We start from the raw sequence: 25,661 nt of genomic DNA on the forward strand, positions 1-25,661 counted from the left end.
CAAAAGATATGCCTCCGACTGTTAAATCTGCATCTCGACTAAAACTAAAGTAGAACTGAATCAGTTGAAGTAAATTTACTCTGGAGGTTTAGAGAAATGTACCAAGCTGACGTTGCATGAAAAGTGGGATTTTCGACAGCTATTGACGCCTAGTTCTGCCGTGCGGATGCATGTTCAATCAAATAAAGTCTCAATAAAGTTTGGGACATTGGATGCTTCAGGGGTTCTGAACACCATGGCAGTGAACTGCATGAATCATTTTCATAAGGTTTGCAGCGGAACTCACCATCTTTCTGCCGTATTTATCAGATATGTTTCCCCAAAGAGAAGAGCTGATCATCATCCCAATGAACACCGCCTGCATCATTAATGGAAATAAGTAATTAGCATTTTGTGTGAGAAGGGTTTCGTAGGTCAGGGAGAGTTTCATGTCTCTGCAATCATGGTGAATTACAGTTTAACGATGATCATTAGGATATCTTTATAGCCTGAGTTTTATTGTTTTGGGGGTTTAGGTTTAATCTTTCTGTATGAATCATGTTTCATTTTACAGTATTTAGATTTCTACAGGAGTCATTTATATTAGCTTCCCTTGCATTGTGTTAGCCATCTGCTTGCACTTCCATTGATATATATCCTCTTTGGTTGTTATGGTTATTTGCCAGATTCTCTGTTTACTTTTTATTTTGTAACCTGAACATGCTTTCCAATTTCCCTGTTCATTTTCGAATAAGCCCCAATATTCTCATTTAATTTCAATTACCAGCACATTCATTAAGCGCTATAGGCAGGATCACTCTACAAACTTTGGGAAACTCCTACCGATGTGAGCAGTGCCACCTCAAGGCTTGGTAGTCTCCATTCACAGTGGAGTTGTGGGGCTAAGATGCTGAGTATCATCATCTCCATGGCATCGGCCATCTGCAGAAACAGGGAACCAAGAGACACTCAGGAAATTAGTGTGGGAGTGGGCAAGAACAACTTCTGTCAAGCTTGCAAGGAGTTTGAGGCGCAACTCTCACCCAGGATAAACCAGTGAGGATGGAGAGTTTCCACTGAAATGTGCCAAAACCTATGGCCTCCACAGCATCTTCTACCATGAACGTGTCTGAGAAAATGAGACAGATGATAATTTGGTAGTAATCTGAGTAAATCACTGCTTTAATTGAATAGAAAAGTATAGGAGTTAGAGAAAAGGAGCAGATTCCTAAGATAACGCACCGTCGGTTGGATTGGCAAATTCTCGAGGCACCGCAGTGCCTTCTGCCAGTGCCACAGACTCCTGGTCAGCAGGCTCGGCTGGCCTGACCTCCTGCTCTCTGCTTTCAACATCTTCCTCAGATCGTGTGCTCTCACCTGTGCGACGAAAACGGACAACACTGCCCAAAAAAAAAAACCAACAACAAAAGAATAAAAAAAAAATCATAAATTATTTTGTTAAAAATACAAAGAAAAGATGTAGCTTATTTGAACAGTTTAGGTATATTCCTTTATGCAGAGATACATTTGTAGCTGATGCTTGTATTGTCTTCAACCACAGGGAAAATAAAATGCAAGATTCCTTTTTTGTTGTTTACCTTCTAACAGGTCTAGAAATTATATTTCGAGGAACCACAGTGTCCATGATTTTGGAGCAGCAATGACATTCCAGGCTAGTTACCCACTTTTGTGAGTGTGGAAGAAATAATATCAACACTATGTTTTCTAGCTTTCCCTATAAAGTCTGAATATGTGCTGATAATGTTTCTCAAAGAAAGTACTAAACACTGCCCGTTAAGGTAGAGTTGATTTATGACAAATTGTAGCTATAAAATACAAATTATTTCTTGTAAAAAAGAAACAGCAGGATAATTTGGTTTCACATCAATGTTCAGTCTTGTTGGTGTAAAACGAATTACAGGAGTAGACTTTATTATATGAGACTTAGTTGGCTGTTAATCTACAAACAAAATGACATTGTGGTCAAATGCATACATTATATCTGGACTTTCAAATGGAGCAAACTCCCTTCTAGAAAAACCCTATGAGAGGTTAGATACCAAGACGGTAGGCAACATATAATCTTCCCCCATATACAAAAAAATTGCTAGTTGCACTCACAAATAATAGAGAGCGCCTGTGACGTCTTAATCACAGTAATTACAGAACATAACCTCCAGGCTGTGTGAAGCCTCAGGGTTTCATTTAAGTATGTAAGAGGTCCATGAAGATGTCCTTCAGAATGCACAAATGGCAAAATCAAACTAGTGCTATTCTTTACTAACAATATGCCAATAAGCATATTTACAATGTGGATTTAAATATGTGTTAAATCCACATATTTAACATATTTATATTTATAGCAGGCCCAATTAGTTGTTGAGGAAGAAGAATGCAGCTACTTTAAGAAACCACTCTTCAGTGTAACTGATTTATACGTAGACGGGTTTATATAAACCACGTTATGAGTCATGACTGTAAAGTCGGCAGCAAGTCTAGATCAGTCTGCAAAACACAACAAACCGGCTTGTTAATAACTGTGTATACGAAAAATAATGTAAAATCACAATGAAATTAATCGTTATGAATCTAATACTGTCTTTGCAGTCTATACACTGATTTAAGAGTATAAATCAGTGTTGTATTTGAGGACTGCCAGGCTATTTGTGGTGAGCTAATGAAACAAACACGAAGCAGTCAGAGACCGACGCATCGGGGTGTCACGGTCGAAAATATGTGATTTAAAACCAGCCCGGCATTGATATATTAACTATGCTCTACTCACGGAAGTTGTCTCAACTGAAACAGGTCATCGTCCATTTCGTATGTTTTTTTAACGATGCTCTGTTTGGCCTCATCGCCGTTTACATTATCTCGACGGTCGGCGATTTCAGCACCGAGGAGAGCGACTCGGTCCGGGGCGTCTGCCGGTAGCCAATCAGAGGCCGCGCTGACTGAGCTCAGGGGGAACCACGTGATTTTTGATCAAAGCAGGGGGTCAACACAAGACTCTGCAACCTTCACAGAGAGGGAGACGAGGACAGGTGTCCAGATTAATAAAGGATATATCAGTATTCAAACGAGGCGATTTTAAATAGTACACTTTTACAAAAGTTAATTAGAATATGAGCCAAATCACAGATTTAAATGATGAAAAGAGGTAGAAATAGTGATAATTAATATTTCTTTATGAGCATTTATTCTTTGTAAGGATTTTGAAAGGTATTTACAAACATATTGCAAGCATTGTAGTTCTCAATCTACAGTTAAGCATCTCAGTATAAGACTTTTTAAATCTGTTAATAGAGTTTAAAAATAGGAGGCATGTGCAAGAAAAGAGAAGACAGAGGAAAAAAAGTCACAGTAAACTGAAACTATGAGGAGTGCCGTCAGATCAAATGAGGGGGAGTGAGACATAAGAGTTATGGTGTGTCTCTGCATTGTTAGGGGTTTGTTGTAAGTGGTAGCACAGCGTACTGAACAGTGTGACACTTCCAGCAAGCCCCATGGTTGATTATTTTTGTTGCCTTCTCTTAAGAATGGCAGTAGTAAATGTCCTTGAACTGAGGTAACTAAAGCTGGTTGCAGTTGATTTGATTTGGGGGTATATGCGTAAATATGGTTGAAATCAGAAAAAACGGCGTCAGACTAAAAGCTCTCAGGGGTCACAGAGAAGTTTCCAATAGGTGGCGCCATTGTCAGGTCACTGTTACAGAGTACGGCTCATAGGTTTTATCTATCTGTCTGTATGTCTGTCTGTCTGTCTGTCTGTCTAAAATTATAAATAATATATATAATAAATTAAGCCGATATTCCAGTGTCAATGGCGATATACTGTAAAAATAAAGAAGACTTATTTCTATTTATTTTTTTGTGTAAAATTATTAATTTATAGAACCAATGTAACGGCTGATCTTTATCAAGTGTCATTTCCACAAGCGTTTGTTTGGCTGATTTGCGCTCTCGAACAAGTCCGTGCGGAAACATGCTCCCCAGGACGGTGGTTCCACATGGACAACAGAATGTTGTGGTGCAGACCAGAAAGCTCGGATAAGCTTGTGGGGGAGTTTCTTGGCACAGGACCCACAATCAGGTAAGATCTCCATGTGGTAAACAACAAGTTAGTGATCAGGGTCAGCTCTCAGCAGGGCAGCTGTTAAGTGTAGGTTAGCAGGCCGTCTGGGCCGTCTATGGCCAAGAGAACAAACACGCAGTCTGAGTTATGCCCCTAAACCTCATACCCCAGTGTGGTTAGTGACACTTTAGCGCATTTACTTGTGTTTTGGGGACAGCATCTGAATGTTTTGCATTTGTGAAGTTACTATAGTGTTCGGAGTGGAGCCTGGCCTCGGTGTTGTTGGTAAGTTAGCCTGGAGGCTAAAGCTAGCTCGTTTTTACACATGACAGGTCCTGGAGTTGATATGATCAACTCATGTTAAAGTCGTGATTATCTGATGTTATTAATATCAATGTAAACTTTTATTCAAATTAGGTCCAACACTTGTATAGTGATCTTAAATCGATAATTGTTCGCGGAATTCATTTTCTTTATGGCAATGTGGTATTTAATAAACGATTTTCATTCTTTTATTTTTTTCAGGTGGTCATTTAACTCAACCTGATATGTGTGAACGGAATGGCTTAAAAGGAGCCTTAAATGCATAGTTGGATTTTTTATTTATAGAATAGTGATTTCTCAAAACAATGTACGTTTAATAGAATCTGTATTTTGGTAAAGCTTATACTGAAAAAGTAGTTCAGGTGACAAAATAAATGTGGAATAAACCAACTTTTTGCAAAGCTGTCGTTTTTGCAGTGTAGTATGAACCCCCTCATTGTATGATTACCCTAAGTAAGAAACACATAATGGTTTTACTGAAATATTTACAGAAACATTCAAAATAACAATCTAATACCTTTTATTTAATACTACTGCAAACACATTTCATGTATCAATACAGTTATAATAATGGTATTAATATAAAGAAATATTGGCTCAAATTTACAGGGATATTTTAGGCAAACATGCTTATTGTGTAGAATATTATACCTTTTTTGTATCGTTTCAGAATTGTAAAGATGGATGATGGCCCGTTAGTTTCCTTACCAAAACTATTTGATCACTGAAAATTGTTCTAAACTCCAGTTAGTCTTTCTAGTAATCTTTCAGGCTGCTCAACAGCAGTGCACAGCAATAAATGAGGAAGGAGCTACACAGAGTAAAAACTCCAACCCCTCTGCAATTTTTCTAGCAGCTTATTCCCAGGACTTTACTCCATAAGAATGCTTTTAGTTTCACAGCCAGACCTTAGCATGTTGTCAAATGTTTAGAATGTGCTTCACTTGTAAACTGCTTTCCATATAGTCGAATGGCCGACTTCAGATTCTTCTGAGATGTTTTTAAATCCCTCACCAGACTTACAAACACTGACTTTTGTGAGGTGTCCAAATCTTAAAATTTGTTAGCAGAATCACAGTCGTCTTTGCAATGCAAATTTTTTAACGGCACACTCTCAAAGGACATAGTGGTTGACAAATTCTGTTTGCTATTGCTCTCTGTGCGGCAGTAGTATATTTACCCAGCTAAATGGACTTTCAGTGCCTGTCAGTTATCTCCCTACACGTGTGTCCATTCTCCGTTGTCTTTATTTTTCAGGAACAAGATGATAAAAAACTGGGGTCTCGTCGGAGGGATCGCGGCCGCTATTGCAGCTGGAGTGTACGTCTTGTGGGGCCCAATCACTGAGAGGAAGAAGAGGAAGAGAGGTGAGAACTGAGGGGATTTAAACTGAACCCGTTTTAAACTCTAGGACAGATTTTAGATGATTGAAATGAACTATTAGAGCATGAATGTGTGTGTGTGTGAATGAGTGATGACTAGAATCTGTATTTCGGTAAAGACAGACTATGTAGCGCTTGGTACAGCGCTACATAAATACAAACCATTTACCTTTCAACTCTTGGGGGAATATAACATTGAGATTAGCTACTGTCCACTTAATGTAACTATAACAAATGAGGGCTTATGGTGATTGTGTGTACGCAGAGCTAAAGAAGTAACCGCATTGTTTGAAATGCAGGTTTGTAGAGTTTGGTAAATGCAGATACGGGATCAATATTCCCTCAGTTCGATCTAATTTCTTGGTGTTGTTTGCAAGTAGCAATGCTTTTTTTCCCCCTCTCTTTTGCTGCTGTGTTACATCAGCAGTGCTTCTTTGTCAGTTGATTGGGAGATTAGATTGGCTTTGGAAAGTTGGCTGGCTTCTTCCCCATATAAGCAACCTCCCTCACTGATTTAATCATTAGAACCGCTTAGTAACAATGTCAGGTATGTGACGAGAGTACCAGCTAGAACCAACCTCAAAATTTTAAAGACAAAATGGTGCCTACTCTCCCTGAAGTTACGGAAACGGGGCTTGCAGGTAGGCCTCGACATTTCTGGCTATGATTTGCCATGGCTTGCGTTTCTCCACAGGAATGGTGCCAGGTCTGCTGAACTTGGGCAACACCTGCTTCTTGAACTCCTTGCTTCAGGGTTTGGCAGCGTGTCCGTCTTTCGTCAAATGGCTGGAGAGGTTTTCGGGCCTGCCCTCGATCCAGTCTTGCAAAGACAACCAGCTGTCCTCCACGCTGCTGCAACTACTCAAAGGTAAGTGTGTAGGGGCTGTCGCATGAAATAAGTAGAGCATAAAGAACCTATCAATGTTAGTTTTTTGGGGGGTTTGTGGGGGTTTCTCCCCCCTCACGGTTTGTGGTCTGACAGCTCTGTCCAGTGAGGATCCTGGAGACGAGGATGTTTTAGATGCCGGATGCCTCCTGGATGTTCTCAGACTGTATCGCTGGCACATCAGCTCATTTGAAGAGCAGGTCGGACTGCTTTTTTTTAATCATTTGTGATCAGAACCTAATATAAACTGAACATCAGCATGAATGTCCTGTTCATAGCTTTTCTTTCTGGGTGGAACGATTAAACAACAAGTTGCACCTGACCATTCACTTTTTAAACATCAATAAGTCTCTCTAATAATAATAATTATGGCTGGATATTTGCAGACTCTTCTTGGCAGAACTGAGTTAATTTAAATTGGTTCCTTTCTTGCCACCGACCTGATATTTATGCACAGTTGAGACATTTTCAGTAGGACTGAAGTCAGTGCTTTAGTATGATGATTCCTTGAACTTCACAGTCCCTGTATTATCCATTCCAAATCCAGATCTCATGTGTGTTTGAGCAATTACCTGGTTGAAACGTATGTCAGTGAGTTCAGGTTTTACCTTCATGAAATGAGGTCAAATTGAAGAACTTGGAGGTTGTTGTCCTTCTTCCTTTCATTATATTTTCTGTGCTATATACTAGCACCATTGGCAGCAAGATAGGCCCTCAGCATGGTGGTGCCACCACTATGCCACCACTTCTGGTTTGGTGTTTTTAGGTGTGAAAGCCTTTTCTTGACTCCTCTGCGTATTCTTCTAGCCATCGTGTATAAATTAATCGTTGTCTCATCGATTAATTTATGAGAAAAAAAACTTTCTCCAGAAGGCATTGGGCTTGTCTCTGTGAGCAGCTGTGACTTTCAGCTCAAATGTATAAATGTTTGAGCAGCCTTTAACTGAGAATGATGGTCTGGATCACAGGTTTGAAACTGGGATGCACAGGACTATGATTTAAAACACACTTGAACATTGGCTTTGATTCATCCTTCTGAATAAAGTCCTAATAGCAGCCTTAATTAAAATTTTGGCTAACTTAAAAGCCAGGTATATGCAAGAAAACAAACTGACCTAAAGGTATTCTGTTAATTCTCATTTTAAAAAGTTGTCAAATATTCAAGAAGAATTGTGCTGGAAGCTTGTTGAAAGCTACAAAAATAACATGTGGTCCATTTGCAGTTTTTAAAATAAGTGATTAAAATGCATAATTAAAAGCCCAAACTCAACCTGGCATCCATGCTGATGAGATGCAATTGTAAACTTCTGAATGGAGCTTTAACTTATTTTGCAACATCTAAAAATCTGATTTTTACCCTTTTAAGGATGCACATGAACTTTTTCACGTCCTCACGTCTTCTCTAGAGGAGGAGCGAAATCGCCAACCCAAAGTCACACATTTGTTTGACATGCAGTCCCTGGAGGTAAGTTGTCTCCACATGCACCGGGGATCCCAAACTGCAGAAGTCAAACAAATCTTTGTTTTTTTTTGTTTGTTTGTTTGTTTGTTTTTTTAGTTAAATGTTCTCCTACTTTGTGTTTGCTTTGTTTCTAGCCTCTTCCTGATGAAGAGGACAAAACTATGGCCTGCATTAGTCGAGGTATGAATAAAAAATAAAAATCAAGAGGCCAAATTAAGAATACCAGCAAATGAGTGTGTTATATTTAGTTAATTTTCTCTGCAGCTCCTCTTCATCCGATGCCGGGTCTCTGGAAGTTCCAGCATCCTTTTCACGGTCGTCTAACGAGCAATATGTCGTGCAAGCACTGTGAAATCCAAGTGTGTTTCTTTGAGATATAGAATTAAGTAACATGCTGGTTTTGATGAATTTGTGAATAACAACTCAACTTTGTTCATTAACAGAGTCCAGTACGGTACGACTCATTTGAGAGCCTCTCTTTGTCCATCCCTCTTCCTCAGTGGGTAAGCTGAAAAGGCAGGATTATTAATGTAGCACTTTACATGATTGGTTAGCGCATTATTGTGAAGTGGAAAAAAATGGATTCTTGGTTTTCAAAAGTCTTTACAGATTAATATCTAAAGAGTGTGGCATTAGTAACTTTGGAGGAGCTGCAGAGATTCACAACTCGGGTAGGAGAATTTGAAAAGAGGACAAATTATCTATGGTGCACTTTACAGATCTAAGCCCTATAGAGCAGTGGCAAGAAGAAAGCCATTGTTGAAAGATGAATATAAGACATTTTGTTTGCTAAAATCCATGCAGGGATACAGCAAACACTGGATTCACCCGGAGCACACCTTCTATATGGTGAAACATGGAGGTGGCAGCACCATGCTGTGGGGATGCTTCAGCAAGGAAAAGTAAAGCTAGTCAGAGTTGATGGGAAGATGGCTACAGCTAAATATAGGGCAATCCTGGAAGGAATCCTGTTACATTTACCTGAGCTAAATGTCTAGGAATACAAATCCACACTACATTTTTCAGAGCTTAATTTGTAATCAACTTTTGAAAACCATCTACTGCTTTCATTCCTCTCCACAATTATGCACTAGTTTCTGTTTGCCTACCTCATATAAGTCTAATAAGTTGTAACGTGGAAAGGTTTCAGCTCTGTAAATACAGTGTGTCGCTCATCAGCAGCTGGTTTTTGTTTCTGTTCACTTAAACCGTCTTTCCTCTCAGGGTCGGCCTCTCTCTCTAGATCAGTGTCTGCAGCATTTCATTTCGTCAGAGACAATCAAAGAGGTGGAGTGTGAAAACTGCACAAAGGTACTTTAGTTTCTGTAAAATAATTCCATTGTTTGTGAACAGACATGGTTCGGTTGATCTTTACCGTCTTTATGTCGTCCTTCAGCTTCAACAAAGCTCGACCAGAAACGGGCAAGTTTTTGAAAGCCAGAGGACGACGTTTGTTAAACAGCTGAAACTTGGAAAGGTTTTTATTTATTTTTTTTTTTTATCGGTTTTCTCCCTAAACCGTTAAGAGATTTTAGTTGCTGGTACACAATGAATGCGTGTTTCACATTTTTATTCATAGAGGGGAAAGAAATGCAACCCTTGTTTCATGTATTTTAAGCTCCCTCAGTGCCTCTGCATCCACCTACAAAGACTGACGTGGTCCAGTGAAGGAACGCCCATCAAGCGTCAGGAGCACGTCCAGTTCACGGAGTATCTGTCGATGGATCGCTACAAACACAACAGCTCCACACAGAGGAGTCAGCGGTTCACATCGGCTCCTAAAGCCATAAAGACAGAAAGTTTGGAGGATTCCACAGAAAGGTTAAAAGCCAATGGGACAGGTGTGTTGGGTTAATAGGCGTTTTTATTTTTAACAGCATCGTTCTCTCTTTCTTTGCTTTTTCTTGCTTCAATTTTCTTTCCCCCTTTTTTTGTTCCAGGTGCAGAACATCATAACAACAACAACAACAAGCCTTTCTCTAATGGAACCTGTTCTTCTGTATTTCTTCTCTCTCCTGGTTTGAGCCCACAGCTCGGTCTCTCGTATGACTTCAGGTAAACTCAGCAGCAGCCGTTCATCATCAGCGCTTTATCACATGGCCACCTATCAAAGAGTGGAGCCTTTAAACAAACCTTGTATCTTTTCAGAGAGATAAAAAAAAATGCAACAAGTGTTTCGCAGAGGCTTAAAACAGGCCGGTCAACATACACAATACATTAGAAATGATTAGACTGATGGTGGTTCTGATAGCTGTTTGGGCCAATTGACAGAGCCAAACTAAAATAAATCTGAGAAGTCTCCTGCTGGAAGATAATAGTTATTTCACTCACCTAGTCTCATTAAAATATGATTGTCAGCATGTTGGAGAGAATCTTTCAAAATTATGATTAGTCAAAATCTGTGGTTGGTGTAAAATGTCCCATGGGAGACTTTTTTTTTTTTGTTCTCAAAGAAAATCTGAGCATGAAAAGATTAAAACTTCAAAAGCTTAAAATGACAAATGGATCAAATTAATATAATTTTTAGAAAGCAGGACAGTTTTTATCACTTAAGTGCTATTTATTAGTTTTTGTGCATATAATGCAGGGAAAACTTCATTACACCTGAGCAATGTAAGGATGCACAGGTCGGACATGCAGGGGGTTTCACCGAGCTGACGCCCGGATCTCTGTGTCTCCTTCCAGCTCCGCAGAGTATTTATTCCAGCTAACAGCGGTGTTGGTTCACCATGGTGACATGCACTCAGGACATTTTGTCACCTACCGCCGCAGCCCTCCCTCGGCCTGCAGCGCCTCACCCTTCAGCTGTCAGTGGCTCTGGGTGTCTGACGACTCCGTGCGGAAAGCCAGCCTGCAGGAGGTGCTGTCTTCCAACGCGTACATGCTCTTCTACGAGAGAGTGCGACGGCCGACGATCGATCGAGTGGTCGCCTGATCGACCTCTCGCCGTGGTTACCACCGGGTGGCTTCGTGACGGCAGCTTTGCACCGAGTTGTCACAGCGTCGTGTCGCAATGGAAACCGAAACGGAGGCCGGTAATCCCAAAGATAATGGACCTGCAGGATTTCTCAGATATTGTCACATAAGCTACTTGTGTTTAACACTTTGAACAGTTTCCTGTAACAGACGACAGGAATACTTGACAGTGCCCTGTGATTACACTCCAAATGAGGAGTTTTTCAGAATATTTTTGACTTTGTAATCATGCAGTGGTGTAAATATAAATGAAAAATGCTGTTAGATATTCCTGTTAATTTGTCAAAATTCCTTTAAATCGCAGACACTTAATAAAGTGAAATAAAGGTGTTACACATTAAAAAAAACCTATCAGTGAAATAGTCCCAGCTGCAGCCTTGTTGTTTAATTTACATTCCCATCATTCCCAACAGCAGCTGTAAACTCTTACACTGGTAATTTCAGCTACTACTCTGCCATTTTAAATCTTGTTTATGCTGTGATTTGTAAACCTGCACGGTGGAAGATAAAGTGCCATGTTGTTGTCAGTGTTCAGCATTTCGATCATATGAAACCACTTATGCAGCAACTCTTAGGGCTGTCCTACCTTACCTAAAATTACGTTGCATCCAAGCCGCTGCTCATGGTGTCCAGGTTCTGCAGATTTTTAGTCGGCTTCGTTATCGAGACTTGATTATGTGCAGATGCTTCTGGGCAATTTATCCTGAATGTTTTTAAGTCCTCGGCAGTAAATAACTGCGTGTTTCCTACCAAACCGAGAAAATCTAAATGCAGCAGCGTCTGTCCGGATGTTTGCACTGATGTATTTTCATGTCTTTGAAAGTGATTGTTTTCAAATTTAAAAGAAAAATAATAAAGTTTTACTCTTGTGTTTCATGTAAGTGAGACTGTTGCAAATGCACCAACATCAATGAGGTTTTGTTTATTTTTAAACTATGTTAAATTGTTTTTGACCGAAATGCACATTCTGCCATGTCCTGGAAGATTCAGATGATCAAAAACAGGACTTTCTAAAACAGATTTAGGAAATTACATTTTTAAATTAGAGATATTTTTAAGACGGGAACTAATTGCGTGACAAAATTTACTTTAAGTTGTGTATACATGCATTTTCTCCACTGACAAATGTATCATGACACTAAAACCACAGCTGGGCAGAAAAGCACAGATTTCCGCAGTTAATTTCTAGAGTGCACAGAAAAAAAAGTTTTTTTTTTCTGAAAATTTTTACAGAAATTTTTTCTGTAAAAAAACGAAAAAAAATTTTACAGAAAATTTAGTTTTCTGCAAATTTTGTCTGATATCACAAGGCAGACATAATCAGCCGAGATTAGTTAACACCCATTATTCACGTATTTGCTTGACATAAAAAAGGGAAAAGAAAAATCTGCCTTTTGTGATGCCACCATAATCATAGGCATGTGGAAGATTTCTTCTTGATTTAAAACAAATTGAAATGAAAGAAAACATGACCCGTTTCTTTATGGGTAACAGGCAACATCTAAAGTAAGTTAAACAGATTTAGTGGAAATGTTTGGACACTATATTAAAATCTTTATTTACCATAGCAGTATTTGTTAAAAATGCAAACTTTAATCCGGGTTTTTGATGTTAATGTTCCTCTTTGACTGTTCAGCGATGTCCTCCAAGATGCGTCTAAAGGTGAGATTAATGCGAGGTGAGAGGACCTTCTTCCGAACCGGAAGGCTGTGGTACCAGAAGGTATTGGTAGGAGGGTTCATGAGCAGCAGGCTTCCATGAGCCAGCTCCAGCTTCACGGGATCGATCCGTCGGTTGCTCCGTTTCCCTCGAGCGTCTCTGTGTCTAAAGACGAAGTCTCGAGCTGCTCCCAGAGAGACGGAAGCGATGGGACAGGAAGGGTCCAGCTCCTTCTCGTCGTCCCGATGCTCCCCCATGTGATCTTGTCCATCTTTGTACCTGGTGGAGATAACCGAGGCTCAGGTTTGTCCAACTCTGAACTTCTGGAGTAGGCGTTGGGAAGTTTGTCACCTGTTGATCAAGACGAAGTTGAACTGCCGTCCGGTCGCGTCTGTGACCGCGTTTCGGATGCACTCCAAGGTCGGAGTCCAGGGGGAAGCCAGACGCCTCACTCCGGAGTAAGTGTAGATGAGGCCTGCGTTCCCATAGGTCGCCTGTTTCCTCGGTATGTTGTACACCTTTCCAAACACTTGGACCTTTGATTCCTCTCCTGTAAGAAAAAAACAAAACAACCAGCTGTCACACTATGAAACTGCAAATTCAAGCCGCATCTTTGCAAAAAATAAGTACCTGTTGAGTACACCACCTCCTCCTCCAGCTGTCTGAACAGGTTATCTGCCTCTTCTTTCAAGAAGAGCAATGCATAATCACAGTCCAGTCCCTCTGCTTCTATTTTTTGCCAAGGAATAGGATGAGAAAACTCTTCAAAAGACGGGTCCTTTTCCTCCTCTTCGCACTCATGTTCCTCCATCTTTATCATCTTTTTCCTGGGGCTTCTTCGTGGAACATCATTGCTGCACAGACGTTTATTCTGTCCCCCAAGCAGAAACTTGTCCGTTTCTGTAGCCTGATGTGGCGACACACTGATGGGGAACGTTTTTCCTGTGTAAACCAAGGGGAATAAAAAAAAATTACAACTAAAAGGTTTATTTCACTGAAAATGCATATTATATGTATGTTGATGCTGAGTAGAAAAGCTTCACATTTTAAGTAATCCCTAATTTCTACTTTTTACATTTTACATAAGGTCAGCCAGTTTATTTATTTTTGCTAGAAAATATTAAAATGTAGACCAAGGAATGTGACAAACTCTATCAAACTATCCTGTATGAAGGGTATTAAATTAATTTCACACACTCTATTTCAGTAAATTCATGGCTTTCTGCTAATAAAAACTTGGATAAACACTGAGGTGAACAACCAGCTAAAACAATGACCTGTGACTTAACTCTCGTTGAGTCCCATTGTCTGTCGACAAATGTTTGTTGGTCTTGTGTAATATTATTTTCTGAGAATCCGTTGTGTTTTTTTTATTACCCATGATGAGTCACAATTAATTTGAATAAATGTTTAAACTACTTCAGTGTAACAACTAATTATCATGATGAATAAAAACGCACTTGTAACCAATTTTTTTTAAAATGTAAAGTTGTGTAAGAACAGAAAACTCTGGTACATCTTGAACACCACTCAGCTCATTATAATAGGTGCTTTCGTCACTTTGTTTAGGCGCGAATTCTTTTAATTTATCGTACTGACAACGTTAGTTTACCTGAGGGTCTCGTGGTCTTTACAATCAAGCCTTATATTTCTTTCCGCAGCTCACCGCCAAAGTGTTTGCAACAAGAATGATTGGACAGAAAACCATCAATTCATTTTTTTCGCCGGTATCGAAAAAGAGAGCTTCTAATGAGGTAAACCAACCGGAGGAGAATGCACAAGAGCCGGTGAGTATCGCTACTTTTACAAACAGATGACAAATCATCATTAGGAACAGCTTGTGAACCTAAGCCGAGGCACATTTTAATTCAAAAAGACTTACAAAATAGTCAGTGTTATTTTGTAGTATTTCATATCGTCGAGTTCTCCCGCGACAAGCTTACTCCAAGCTGCGTTCAGGATCATCTCTGTTGTTGAACGTTGCCAAACGAGTTTTACTAGCATGAAACTGTTAGCACCGCTTCGTCATCTGATTTTAAAGCAGATTTCTCTCCGGGGAACGCTTCTCTCACCGGCTTTGTGTTTTGCTCAATATACCAAAATCCTGCAGAAGAAGCAGAAATGCCCTTCGGTGCTGGCGGAGCAGCAAAGCCCGCCTCCTGGTCCTCTGTCCCCGGAGCAGCTGGAAAGGATGGCTCGCAACAAGAGAGCGGCGCTGGAGAGGCTGGCTTCCGCTCAGACTCCTCCAGGGTTCGGGGAAAGCTGGAGGAAGGAGCTGGCTGCTGAGTTCAGAAAGCCCTACTTCAAACAGGTGAGAAGAGGAGATTTTCCACACACACTGTTTACTATCAGGTGTTTCAATTATTATTATTATTTTTTTTACACTTTTGCCACAGTTGATGCAATTTGTTTCTGAAGAGAGGAAACGCCACACAGTTTACCCACCTGCTGAACAAGTGTTCACCTGGAGCGAGGTGTGCCACATCACAGATGTAAGTGTGGCTCATGAGTACGCAACTTTATGCCTGGAGAAACTGAGTGATTGAAGTGCATAACTATAATATCCATGTAGGTATTAGGGTAGAAGTACTTGCAGTTATTTTTGTATATAAATTTCAACACCTGATGGTTTTATTGAGGCCATTTCTTTCAAAAGCCAACTCAAAGCACGTGTTTATTAGGTCCATAGCTCTGACTATTCCTAAAGTACATTAATTAACTAATCAGACTTTTTTAGCTTTTAAGCTAGAGTACCTGAGGGAACCACATATGCAAACTCCATGCAGAAATACCCCAGGCCAGGTTTCAAACCCAAGACCTTCCTGCTTACAAGGCAACATGCTGCTAACTATAAATTTTCCTTTTTTCTTTTTCTTTTCTTTTTTTTTTTTGAAAAAAAAAATGGCAAAAGCCTATAAAAACCAAACGTGTTTTTCCTGGAGAGAGTTGTTAAATGTAGTAAAGTCTTTGTCTTCGATTTTAGGTTAAAGTGGTCATTCTAGGTCAAGATCCATATCATGGTCCAGGCCAAGCGCACGGACTGTGCTTCAGTGTGAAAAGACCAGTTCCTCCTCCTCCGAGGTTTGAAGGCTGTGTTTTTGTTTTTGTTTTGTTTATAATGAACAGAAACTGATTATGCAGTGTTCACATTTTAAGTGTCCTGACTGTCTTTCCACACGGGTATTTCAAGATTTAAGGGAAGACTTTGTGTCAACAAAAATAAAAAAATAAAACAATAATGACCTCAAACAGGAATTATGATGTTTACCTGAAAAGAGGCGTTTGGTACAATTTTCAATGCATCTTTCATACCACAAAAACCAAGAAAAATGACAAGATTTTCATCACTCCACCTCTTTATTCATGTAAACAGCAGACTGTATTAATTGAGAGTAATAATGACAAAGTTTAGTATTGGATTATTTTGTTGCCACAACTTGAATAAGCGATGTATGGGGCTGAAATGTTTCTTGAAAGGTGAGGAATTTATTTCGGCTTTTTTCCAAATCTACATAAATATGATAAAAATGTTCTGCATTTAGACTTTATTCCTTTTGAAATAGAGAAAAATCTAATGATTCTCATTAAATGCCATACAGTCACACCCATATTTTGATATTCTACCCATCAGTATTTTAGTTTGTGAATTAAACACTCATTCAAATATTTTGAAAAAATACCCTAACCTGCATCAAATTCAGGTTCAAACTAAGTGAAGTGCTCTCAATGTTATTTAGTTGGCTGAAGCTACTAATGTTCACAAATTATCCTTTGAAAAATCTGCAAACTCATCTAACTTTACACGGCCCTGCAGTTGTGCAAACACTCGAACCAAAGTTTTTTTGCCTTCCATTTTTAACGTTTCGCTTTCTATTTTCAGTTTGGAGAACATGTACAAAGAGCTGGCCACAGACATCGACGGCTTCCAGCACCCAGGCCACGGCGACCTGACTGGATGGGCCAGACAAGGTACTTCTGTTGATTTACATTCTGTAAAAATAATTTTTTTCTTTCATCCACAACTTTCCTGTCTTTATGTTTTTAACTTCACACCAGGTGTGCTGCTGCTCAACGCCGTGCTGACTGTCAGGGCGCACCACGCCAACTCCCATAAAGACAGAGGCTGGGAGACCTTCACTGACGCTGTGATTCAGTGGCTCAGCAGCAATCAAGAGGGCGTCGTCTTCATGCTGTGGGGATCGTACGCACAGAAAAAAGGGGCTTCAATTAACCGAGTGAGTCTGCTAACTCGTACATTTTAACACTCAGCAAAGCTTGCTTGTGCCGATTACTTATGACGAGGATGTCCTCCTTTCTGTTATAGAAACGCCACCACGTCCTGCAGACCGTACATCCTTCCCCCCTGTCTGCTCATCGAGGATTTTTTGGTTGCAGACATTTCTCCAAGGCCAACGAGTTGCTAGAGAAATGTGGAAAGTCTCCCATAGACTGGAAGGCTCTTTAAGTTCTATGTTGGCTTTTCTGAAGCCCATGTAAACTACAGACCAAACCCACCTATAAGCTTTAGTTCTTCTTCTAGCAGTTATTCATGTTTTTATAAAACAATTAATACCAGCAGATTGTTCTGTGTTCACTGCACTGTTCTTTTAGTGGTTTAACTTCTGTAAATATTTGTTTTCTTTTTCTGCCCTTTTAGTTTGCACCTTGTTTCCTTTTTTTTTTTTTACTTTTTTATGTAATGTTTGGTACATTAAAGGGTTTTCTACATTGCATAATGTTTTGGGTGAATTTCAAATTGATGTTACATCTATGTTTGGCACCATTAATGATCTATATTTGATATTCTATGCTAAATTAGGGAGGATTTAGACTCACTGTTCGTGAAATCGTTCTTCATTTTGCTTCAAGACTTAAAAATCACATTAAAGGAAAACATTTTGCAGGTGAGACTTTTACAGAAAATAACGAGACGTTCATGGCTAACGTATATCTAACATTGTGTGGCCTGTATGCTTGGGAATGCCCCAGAATGAGTTGGAAAGTGTTGCAGGGAAGCGTAACATCTTGGATTCCCCTAGAGTCTTGCAAAGTGGATGTACGGATGGTTATGAAAATGTTTCCTCCAAAACAGCCTTAAATTTGTTTTAAAGCTTGCGGGGCAAGATATCTTTCATGAGGTGCTGAAATATATATATATATATTTTTATTGTTTTCTGGCATGTGCAATATTGAGCAATATAGTCCTCTAAGCGCTCGATGGAAACGGGGCACAAAAAAAATCTACAAAAGAAATTCATACTTGTGCAGAAATAACATATTTTTAATATACAATATAATTATCTTTGTTATAATAGTAATTATTATAATTAGCTTACTATAATTTTTGTATTCCAATCCCACCACATAAAAATAAACAAGTCACTTATCACTTCCGGTTTGACGTCTACGTCGGGGGAGGTGGCTTCTACTTTGACGCAAGGACGTGGACAGGAACAATAATGGAACTCGCCGCCCTTTGTGGGCCAGTGTTGCAGAGGTTGTAATGTCTGAATACTGTAAGGAATAACAATGCCCGTCCAGAGCCTGCCAGTCCGGGATGGGTCCTTTCATTTCCGTCTGCTCCAGCAGTATTTGATCCTCCTGAAAAAATACCCGATCCTCACGAAATCTATAACCAGGTCGGTTTCTGTGCTCCTAAACTGGCAGCTGTCCTTGTTTCCAGCTGTTTAAAAGTTCATTAGTAATGTTTACTGACTAACGGAGGAAATGGTTGTCGTTTCGTTTCATTATGCAGTTTTATAAGTCAGATTATTTATGACTGCTGCTGTTCCTGACCTCTTTGTTTGCACTGAGCACACTCTGGTATTAGCCAATCAGTATCTGCCATGAAAACCTCCTACTTAGAAGTTACACAGTTTTTTTTTGTTTGTTTTTTTTACTGCTTGTTGCACATTAACAGGAGAGTGTGATCTGTCTGTTCTTCATTCTTCCAGTGGGATCCTGTCCGCTTTAGGAAATCTACTTTCACAGTACTTGGAAGGCAGAAAAAAGGCCAAAAGTGGACGTCCAGCTGAGGAGATCGATGTGGCTGGAGCCACACGATATGCCATCTTTGGGTGAGACGAAGCAGAATACGAGAACAATGAGGGTGCATGGCACTCCAATAATATACCCATTCACCTTCTTTTACAAAATCACACTACAAGCACAATTGACCAACATATATGGGATGCGATGCATGGTGTTATTCAGAATGTTGCAATCCAAACCATGTTGTAGCTCTGGCTGCATGTTAAAGGTCATTGTTCTGCTGGAGGGCAAACCTCCACCCCAGTCTCAAGTCATCAGGAGGTTTTCTTCCAGCATTGCCCTTGACGTAGCTCCATCCATCTTTCCACCAACTCATCTGACCAGAGCACCTTCATTCACATGTTTGCTGTAAACTTTTAAAAGGCTGCCGTCAAGAAGTCCTACTTCTTGTCCCCCTACCATAAAGGCCAAATTTCATTCATTGCTGATAAGTGCACTGTTGACACATCCTCCCACCTGAGCTGTGGTTCTCCTCTACAGCTACAGTGGCTCTGCCACGTGTCTGCTTGCGGCTTCTCCTAAATCTACTGCAAAGTCGTGTCTTTGCAGTAGATTTGCAGTGGCCTCGTTCTGTTCTCCATGATGGATTGAACAGACCTCTGTGAGATGTTGTAAACTTCAGGATATTGTTTTATAACCTGACTCCGCATTAAACTTCTGCGCAACTTATTTATGGGTGTCACTGTAGGTGGGGTATGAAACCCAGTAACGTACTTTAAGGCTATGCGTCACCTTCATTTCCACTAGCTGCTACATTGTGTTGATCGTTCACTCAAAATGTAAATAAAAGACTATATTATGGTTTGTGATTCCAATATGTCAAATTGGCAAAAAGTTTGAAGAGTAATCACTTCCTCGCAGGCGCTGAGCATATAAATCCGTTAACTCTTGGTAAATACACGGAGTTTTGTGTTTGTTACTGGTTTATTTTATTTTTTTTCCTCTTGTAGGTTGATTATCACTGGGCCAGTGAGCCACATCTTTTACCAGCTGATGGAGGTGTGGATGCCAACCACTGACCCGCTCTGCATCGTCAAACGACTGCTACTGGACCGACTCATCTTTGCTCCCGGCTTCCTGCTCCTTTTCTACCTTGTTATGAACATCCTGGAGGTGATTTCTTTTCGATCTCCTCAAAAGTGTCTATCAAATATATTAATGTGCTGCTTTCAGTAGAATATAGCTGTATTTTGTGATGGTCTGATCAGGTTTTTCCCAGCTAAAAAAAGATTCCTGGTTTTGTTTTGCTAATCAGAGACAAAAGAAACTTGTCTGATTCCTGTGTCTGGGCCAGTTCTCATTTACATAATGGCTGGAATACTGAAATCCAAAATGTAATTAAAAATATGTGCTTTTGTATTCAAGCCCTCTTTACTGTAACTCTGAACATGAACCAAATATGAATGAGTATCATGCAGCTGATTTTCGTTATTTTATTTCCTGATGCCGGACTCTGTGTCTTGTCAAATTCTAGACTCCAGTTTCTACATAAATTTAATTTAAAAAACATAATATCACTTTTATATACTGATAAACATATTTTTGATGTGTAATATAAGCATAGAAGTGCATTAATTGCACATTAAATATACTTTACAGAAAATAAGTGTTTCCATGTTCCTCAGGCTAAAGGCTGGGACGATTTCCAGAAGAAGATGAGAAAAAGTTACTGGACTGCTCTGAAGATGAACTGGAAAGTCTGGACTCCTTTCACATTTATAAACATAAACTTTGTGCCTGTTCAGGTACGCTCCATCACTGACATCCTGTTATGTTGAGAATTAGGAGGAACCTCACACTGACTTCCTCTGTGACGTTTTCACCCTCTCCTCTCTTGACGTTTCAGTTTCGAGTGCTCTTCGCCAACATGATTGCCTTATTCTGGTATGCCTACCTTGCCACTGTGAGGAAATGATGCTTCTTTGAGGACTAACAAGATGCAACCAGCTTCCATATATGGCTGAAGATTCTTTACATGAAGCTGCACCGCTGATTACTAGGATACTGCTTTAAAACACTAGAATTAAAAGTATTTTTATGCTTTGTTTCGCAGGGACCTGTATTAAAAAAAACTCCAGAAAGTTTAAAATTCTGACATTTTTTACATAAGCTGAGATAAAGAGTTTTTTTTTTTTTTGTTACCTTAATGAGCTTTACCTACTGATCTGAACAAACGCAGAAATAAAATACAAAAGAGACATGCCATTTGTCATGACTGACTTTTATTATTATTGTACTACATAATACATTAAAATTACACTTGTTTAAATACAAAAAAACAAAAAAAAAACTGGAATGTGTTCTTCATGTTGACAGCGTCCTCAGCCTCCTCTCAGACGCAGAGTCAGGAAGATGGTGCTGTGCTCCCTCACGTTGTAGTCAGACAGTTTTCCAGACTGCATCTCCCGGCCCTCGTGGATCAGCCTCTGCTGGTTCGCAGGAACCCCCTCTCTCTTCTCCACTCTCTTCCTGAAGTCCTCCACCGTCTCGTCGGGTGCGACATCGTAGGTGCTGTTCGTCCCCTTCTCGTTTTTCAGGAACACCTGGAAGGTGGACGGCTGGGTGATCAGCAGAGACACCTGGGAGCCCGGCCCAATGCTGTAGGAGCTGAGCGGCTTGGAGTCGTCGTTCAGAGGCGTGCTCGACCCGTTCGTGAAGACCAGCCTCTGCCTCGCAGCGGGAACCCCCAGCTCCTGCTGGATGCGCATCTTCAGAGAGCCCACCGTGTCCTGCGGGTTTACTTTCAGCGTGCGGGTCGTCCCGTTCAGCATTTTGATGTGTATATCCATTATTAAACTGGTCTGAAAAATAGTTTAAAAATTTTCATCACTTTTACAAGATGACAGTATTCAGAGGTAAGATCATAAACGTGTTGATTAGGAAGAGCAACTTACCTTGCAATGGATTTCTAATGATAATAATAATAATAATAAAAATGCCCTTCTAGCTTCAGATATCCGATAATCGTTGATCCTCAGCGGTTGTGCTCTGGTGTTGGTCAGCTGTGTTTATATACAGACCGAGTCAGCCGGTCTGTGACCCTCCCACTGCACTTAAGATTCGTTTTCCCTCTCTGTCTTTAAGTTTCGGTTTCTGTTCTCCAAACATGAGTTTGCTGAATTGTTTTTCGTGACGCTGTGTCACGGCGTTCCCCGCATACCTGCACACAGGTGAGGTGGAGGAACGGCTGGGCTTCCCCCGCTTACCTGATGATGGGTGGAGGAGGGAAACAAAAACAGGACAAGAAGTCAGATGGCGGCGAATCAACAGATGAAGTGAATGTGAGGTCCGTTACGGCTGAAACAAAACAGAAAATGAAAAGATCCGCCTGTGTGGCTCATGATCAAATGAGTAGGATTATATAATAAGAATAAAATAGACTTTATTGATCCCCAAGGGAAATTGGGGATTTTCCTTGGGAATCCCCAAGGAAAATTAGATTTTTTGAGGGAGCATTGTAAAGCCTAATGGCTACTGGCAGAAATGATTTTCTGTGGTGCACTTTGGCAAAATGAGTCTCTGGCTGATGGTGCTCCTGTATCCGGCCCGCAACGTCATGAAGTGGATGAGACTCGTTGTCCAACATGACCCTCATCCTGGACAGGATCCTTCTCTCTGGCACCGCTGTCAGAGAGTCCAGCTCCACTCCAACGACGTCGCTGGCCTCGCAGGTCAGTCTGTTCAGCCTGCTGGTGTCCTCCACCTTAAGCTGTACAACACAGCATGCAGGATGGCACTGACCACCAAAGAGTCATAAAACAACCAGAGCAAAGTCCAGCAGATGTTGAAGGATCTCAGGCGCCACAGAAAGTAGAGGCGGCTCTGGCCCTTCCTGTAAGCAGGGTCATTGTTCTTGACCCAGTCCAGTTTATTGTCAATGTGGAGTCCCAGATGTTATACAATAAACGACCCCATAAGTTAAAAACAACAGTATGCATACATGTGAATGGTCTCATTCAAAGCGTTCTTTATTTTAGGAATTTGGAGCCTTTAGAGTTCTAATTGTTTTGTATGCTCTAGACCATCAAACAAATAAGATCAAAGTCAACCCAAATCAATATAAAATACAGTTTTCAAATGATTTCATTTATTAAAAGCAAAAACAAAAGCAATCCAAACCGGTCTATGTGGAAAAAGTAATTATGCAACCAATAACTCTTGGTAGCAACAGCTGTAACCAGGTGAACCAACACCTGCAGACGACACGGGTCCCCAAATCATCACTGACCTCAAGCATGACTCTGTCTCTCCACTCTTCCACCAGACTATGGGGCCTTGATTTGAAAATGAAATTGTAAATATATTTTCATCTGAATAGACTTTGGTCCTCTGAGCAACACCCAGGTCAGGTCAGACATAACCTGGAGCCACGTTTGACTTGTCAAAGAATGAGTCACGATGCCATGTAGAGGCTCTAGAGGCCCTGGCCTCAGCTGCAGTCCACTCCTGGGTACACTTTGTTTAAAAATCTTTCCCAGCATGAAGTTAGCCAAATGAAAAGATGTTGTGCTACCAGCATCTGATGTTGGCAAAGAATGATTTGTATTTTCATTATTGAGCACCTATGAAGTATCTGTGGACCCCTGGAAAACTCCTCTGACCCCCACTAGTCTCTCGGAAAATGTCTGAATTTTTTAAAGCAACTGATGAGCAACACATGGAGATTTTACATGAAGTCGCTTTTTTAACAAGTTTAAATATATCAAAACAGCTGAAGTATTTTTTATGCTTCAATGAGACAAAACTTGAGAAGGTTTCAAATTAGGACATTCTTTACAAAAGCGAGGTTTGAGGTTTGCTTTATTTATTTCAAACAGACAATAAAAAGTAAAACCAGAAAATAGGAATGAGACAAATATGTCAATTTACATGGAATTTTGCACAATTTATTTTGAACAGGAACAATTAGAAGATAAAATATATTATGACTTCCTCTCATACAGTCACTTAAGTCTCCCCACACCATTCCATAGATCTACCAAACACAATGATATTCAAAAACTGTTTTTGGTTGTTCTGATACATTGTTTTTTCAAAGTTTCCTTCTCCTCTTAAATTCTAACCCCCCTATTTTGTCACAAAACATTTTTTGAATATTGTGTGGACGTTGATGGTTTCTTGCTTTGAACATAAATTTTACAGTTTGGAATTTCACAAATTTCCAGAATTTCAGTACTAATTAATAATGATAATAACGTCTAAAAAGCTATACTTACTGATTGGTACAAAGGTAGAAATAAAACTTGTCCCAACTGACCCTTATTCATGCTCCTTGATAACATATTACAATTTCACTTACTTCTGTAACATAATTGTTTACTGTATCTGTACAGAAAATGGATTTTGATTGTTGTATCATAAAAGTGCCTAAACAAATAAATAAAAACTGGAATGTGTTCTTCATGTTGACAGCGTCCTCAGCCTCCTCTCAGATGCAGAGTCAAGTAGATGGTGCTGTGCTCCCTCACGTTGTAGTCAGACAGTTTTCCAGACTGCATCTCCCGGCCCTCGTGGATCAGCCTCTGCTGGTTCGCAGGAACCCCCTCTCTCTTCTCCACTCTCTTCCTGAAGCCCTCCACCGTCTCGTCGGGTGTGACATCGTAGGTGCTGTTCGTCCCCTTCTCGTTTATCAGGAACACCTGGAAGGTGGACGGCTGGGTGATCAGCAGAGACACCTGGGAGCCCGGCCCAATGCTGTAGGAGCTCAGCGGCCTGGAGTCGTCGTTCAGAGGCGTGCTCGACCCGTTCGTGAAGACCAGCCTCTGCCTCGCAGCGGGAACCCCCAGCTCCTGCTGGATGCGCATCTTCAGAGAGCCCACCGTGTCCTGCGGGTTTACTTTCAGCGTGCGGGTAGTCCCGTTCAGCATTTTAATGACTATGTCCATGACTGAACTGATCTGAAAGATAATTTATAAACATTTCATCATGACAATAATCAGAGGTGAGCTCATGGACGCATTCATTAGGAGATGAACTTACCTTACGATTAGCTTCTAAAGAAAAAATAAAAATCTCCTTCAGGTTTCAAATGTCCAGTAACTGTTGATCCTCGGGTGTTTTGCTCCTCTGAGTTTGAACAGCTGTGTTTATATACAGACTGGACCTGCCCACTACATTTAAGATTCGTTTTCCCTCTAATATTTTGGTTTCTATTCTCTAAAGCAACACGCCTGTTCAAATGTTTTTCATGACGTTTCCTGGATACCTGCCAACAGGTGAGGTGGAGGAACAGCTGAGTTTTACAGCTTACCTGGTAATGAGAGGAGGGAAACGAAAACAGGACGATAAGCAATCAGATGAAATAAATGCAAAGTCCGGCTTAAAGCTGAAGCAGAACAGAAACTGAAAAAGCCCAGACTGTTTAGTGGCCCATTTTGTTTATTATTAGGAATAAAACACAACTAATATAGGCAATAATCATTAGATAATAAACAACTAGTTAGATCATAACCTAAGATCAATAGTATGAATATGTCTTATCAAAAACATGATTTAGTTTAGGAATTTAAAAATTGGAACTCAAAAATATGTTTGAAATTTCTTTCAGATTTCTTTTGTTTTTTGCTTTTTGATTTTCACACAATTTGTGCTTCAATTAACAGATATCCAAGATAACCCGAGTTAATACAAAATGCAGTTTACAAGTTATGATTTCATTTACTGAGAGTGGCCCAATGTTACATTACATGCTAAATGTAATGTAACATTACATTACATCCAAACCAAAGTTTATGTGAAGAAATAATGAAATACACTTACCGATAACCCTCAGACTCTGTGATTCTCCACCAAGTCCAGTTGCAGTTCACTCTCGGGTGGGCTTAGATTCAAAATCTTCCCAAGGACAGTTAGCCAAACAAACATGTT

General features: G+C 40.2%; 7 protein-coding genes across 11 annotated transcripts in view; 3 read left to right on the plus strand and 4 right to left on the minus strand.

Moving 5' to 3' along the window:
- svopa (SV2 related protein a) overlaps positions 1-2,918 on the minus strand; it is a 19,657-nt gene extending 16,739 nt beyond the window's left edge. The window contains exons 1-5 of the mRNA XM_007559143.2: positions 2,765-2,918; positions 1,222-1,379; positions 1,023-1,108; positions 823-921; positions 287-358 (exon numbers count right to left, since the gene is read on the minus strand). Of these exons, the coding sequence (XP_007559205.1) occupies positions 287-358; positions 823-921; positions 1,023-1,108; positions 1,222-1,379; positions 2,765-2,799 (450 nt within the window). The 5' untranslated portion in view covers positions 2,800-2,918. The remainder of the gene's footprint in view (positions 1-286; positions 359-822; positions 922-1,022; positions 1,109-1,221; positions 1,380-2,764) is intronic.
- Positions 2,919-3,926: 1,008 nt separating this feature from the next.
- usp30 (ubiquitin specific peptidase 30) lies at positions 3,927-11,962 on the plus strand. Of its 2 annotated transcripts, none has more exons than XM_007559147.2 (13): positions 3,927-4,072; positions 5,636-5,745; positions 6,455-6,628; positions 6,743-6,846; positions 8,013-8,111; positions 8,243-8,288; positions 8,373-8,467; positions 8,552-8,611; positions 9,333-9,419; positions 9,505-9,585; positions 9,727-9,949; positions 10,049-10,163; positions 10,794-11,962. In XM_007559147.2, the coding sequence occupies exons 1-13, from the start codon at positions 3,990-3,992 to the stop codon at positions 11,041-11,043; spliced, it is 1,527 nt and encodes a 508-aa protein (XP_007559209.1). In that variant the 5' UTR covers positions 3,927-3,989; the 3' UTR covers positions 11,044-11,962. The 2 variants fall into 2 exon arrangements, with proteins under 2 accessions (XP_007559209.1, XP_007559210.1); XM_007559148.2 differs by lacking the exon at positions 3,927-4,072 and adding an exon at positions 4,128-4,339.
- A 455-nt stretch (positions 11,963-12,417) lies between these two features.
- On the minus strand, positions 12,418-14,900 carry alkbh2 (alkB homolog 2, alpha-ketoglutarate dependent dioxygenase). Of its 2 annotated transcripts, none has more exons than XM_016674887.1 (4): positions 14,816-14,900; positions 13,374-13,685; positions 13,095-13,293; positions 12,418-13,022 (listed from the first exon to the last, which is right to left on the minus strand). In XM_016674887.1, the coding sequence occupies exons 2-4, from the start codon at positions 13,561-13,563 to the stop codon at positions 12,677-12,679; spliced, it is 735 nt and encodes a 244-aa protein (XP_016530373.1). In that variant the 5' UTR covers positions 13,564-13,685; positions 14,816-14,900; the 3' UTR covers positions 12,418-12,676. The 2 variants fall into 2 exon arrangements, with proteins under 2 accessions (XP_016530373.1, XP_007559213.1); XM_007559151.2 differs by lacking the exon at positions 14,816-14,900 and adding an exon at positions 14,625-14,764 and having other exon boundaries at positions 12,545-13,022; positions 13,374-13,683.
- Positions 14,274-17,476, plus strand: unga (uracil DNA glycosylase a). 2 transcript variants are annotated; one of them, XM_007559150.2, is made up of 7 exons: positions 14,274-14,530; positions 14,854-15,054; positions 15,140-15,235; positions 15,727-15,824; positions 16,624-16,712; positions 16,800-16,978; positions 17,068-17,476. In XM_007559150.2, exons 1-7 carry the CDS (start codon positions 14,432-14,434, stop codon positions 17,206-17,208), a joined length of 903 nt encoding a protein of 300 aa, XP_007559212.1. In that variant the 5' UTR covers positions 14,274-14,431; the 3' UTR covers positions 17,209-17,476. The 2 variants fall into 2 exon arrangements, with proteins under 2 accessions (XP_007559212.1, XP_007559211.1); XM_007559149.2 differs by lacking the exon at positions 14,274-14,530 and having other exon boundaries at positions 14,722-15,054.
- A 690-nt stretch (positions 17,477-18,166) lies between these two features.
- pxmp2 (peroxisomal membrane protein 2) lies at positions 18,167-20,992 on the plus strand. Its single transcript, XM_007559153.2, has 5 exons — positions 18,167-18,382; positions 18,698-18,820; positions 19,745-19,907; positions 20,420-20,539; positions 20,641-20,992. Exons 1-5 carry the CDS (start codon positions 18,273-18,275, stop codon positions 20,707-20,709), a joined length of 585 nt encoding a protein of 194 aa, XP_007559215.1. The 5' UTR covers positions 18,167-18,272; the 3' UTR covers positions 20,710-20,992.
- Positions 20,892-21,856, minus strand: LOC103142872 (polyubiquitin-like). 2 transcript variants are annotated; one of them, XM_016674840.1, is made up of 2 exons: positions 21,685-21,856; positions 20,892-21,595 (listed from the first exon to the last, which is right to left on the minus strand). In XM_016674840.1, the coding sequence occupies exon 2, from the start codon at positions 21,581-21,583 to the stop codon at positions 21,116-21,118; it is 468 nt and encodes a 155-aa protein (XP_016530326.1). In that variant the 5' UTR covers positions 21,584-21,595; positions 21,685-21,856; the 3' UTR covers positions 20,892-21,115. The 2 variants fall into 2 exon arrangements, with proteins under 2 accessions (XP_016530326.1, XP_007559214.1); XM_007559152.2 differs by having other exon boundaries at positions 21,689-21,853.
- A 1,721-nt stretch (positions 21,857-23,577) lies between these two features.
- LOC103142874 (polyubiquitin-like) lies at positions 23,578-25,052 on the minus strand. Its single transcript, XM_007559156.2, has 2 exons — positions 24,774-25,052; positions 23,578-24,691 (listed from the first exon to the last, which is right to left on the minus strand). Exon 2 carries the CDS (start codon positions 24,677-24,679, stop codon positions 24,212-24,214), a length of 468 nt encoding a protein of 155 aa, XP_007559218.1. The 5' UTR covers positions 24,680-24,691; positions 24,774-25,052; the 3' UTR covers positions 23,578-24,211.
- Between the last annotated feature and the right edge of the window lie 609 nt (positions 25,053-25,661).

This window comes from Poecilia formosa, unplaced genomic scaffold (genome assembly GCF_000485575.1).
Source record: "Poecilia formosa unplaced genomic scaffold, Poecilia_formosa-5.1.2 Scaffold103, whole genome shotgun sequence".
NCBI lineage: Eukaryota > Metazoa > Chordata > Actinopteri > Cyprinodontiformes > Poeciliidae > Poecilia > Poecilia formosa.

Coding starts and splice junctions, on each gene's coding strand:
- unga (XM_007559149.2), top strand. CDS start 14,746: ATGAAACTGTTAGCACCGCTTCGTCATCTGATTTTAAAGCAGATTTCT. Junction 15,055..15,139: donor GAAAGCCCTACTTCAAACAG/GTGAGAAGAGGA, acceptor CTTTTGCCACAG/TTGATGCAATTTGTTTCTGA. Junction 16,713..16,799: donor GACTGGATGGGCCAGACAAG/GTACTTCTGTTG, acceptor ACTTCACACCAG/GTGTGCTGCTGCTCAACGCC.
- usp30 (XM_007559147.2), top strand. CDS start 3,990: ATGGACAACAGAATGTTGTGGTGCAGACCAGAAAGCTCGGATAAGCTT. Junction 8,112..8,242: donor TTGACATGCAGTCCCTGGAG/GTAAGTTGTCTC, acceptor CTTTGTTTCTAG/CCTCTTCCTGATGAAGAGGA. Junction 10,164..10,793: donor GGTCTCTCGTATGACTTCAG/GTAAACTCAGCA, acceptor GTCTCCTTCCAG/CTCCGCAGAGTATTTATTCC.
- alkbh2 (XM_007559151.2), bottom strand. CDS start 14,747: ATGCTAGTAAAACTCGTTTGGCAACGTTCAACAACAGAGATGATCCTG. Junction 13,684..14,624: donor AAATAACACTGACTATTTTG/TAAGTCTTTTTG, acceptor GTTTACACAGGA/AAAACGTTCCCCATCAGTGT. Junction 13,294..13,373: donor GGAGGTGGTGTACTCAACAG/GTACTTATTTTT, acceptor TTTTTCTTACAG/GAGAGGAATCAAAGGTCCAA.
- pxmp2 (XM_007559153.2), top strand. CDS start 18,273: ATGCCCGTCCAGAGCCTGCCAGTCCGGGATGGGTCCTTTCATTTCCGT. Junction 19,908..20,419: donor TTGTTATGAACATCCTGGAG/GTGATTTCTTTT, acceptor CATGTTCCTCAG/GCTAAAGGCTGGGACGATTT. Junction 20,540..20,640: donor TAAACTTTGTGCCTGTTCAG/GTACGCTCCATC, acceptor TTGACGTTTCAG/TTTCGAGTGCTCTTCGCCAA.
- LOC103142872 (XM_016674840.1), bottom strand. CDS start 21,583: ATGGATATACACATCAAAATGCTGAACGGGACGACCCGCACGCTGAAA.
- LOC103142874 (XM_007559156.2), bottom strand. CDS start 24,679: ATGGACATAGTCATTAAAATGCTGAACGGGACTACCCGCACGCTGAAA.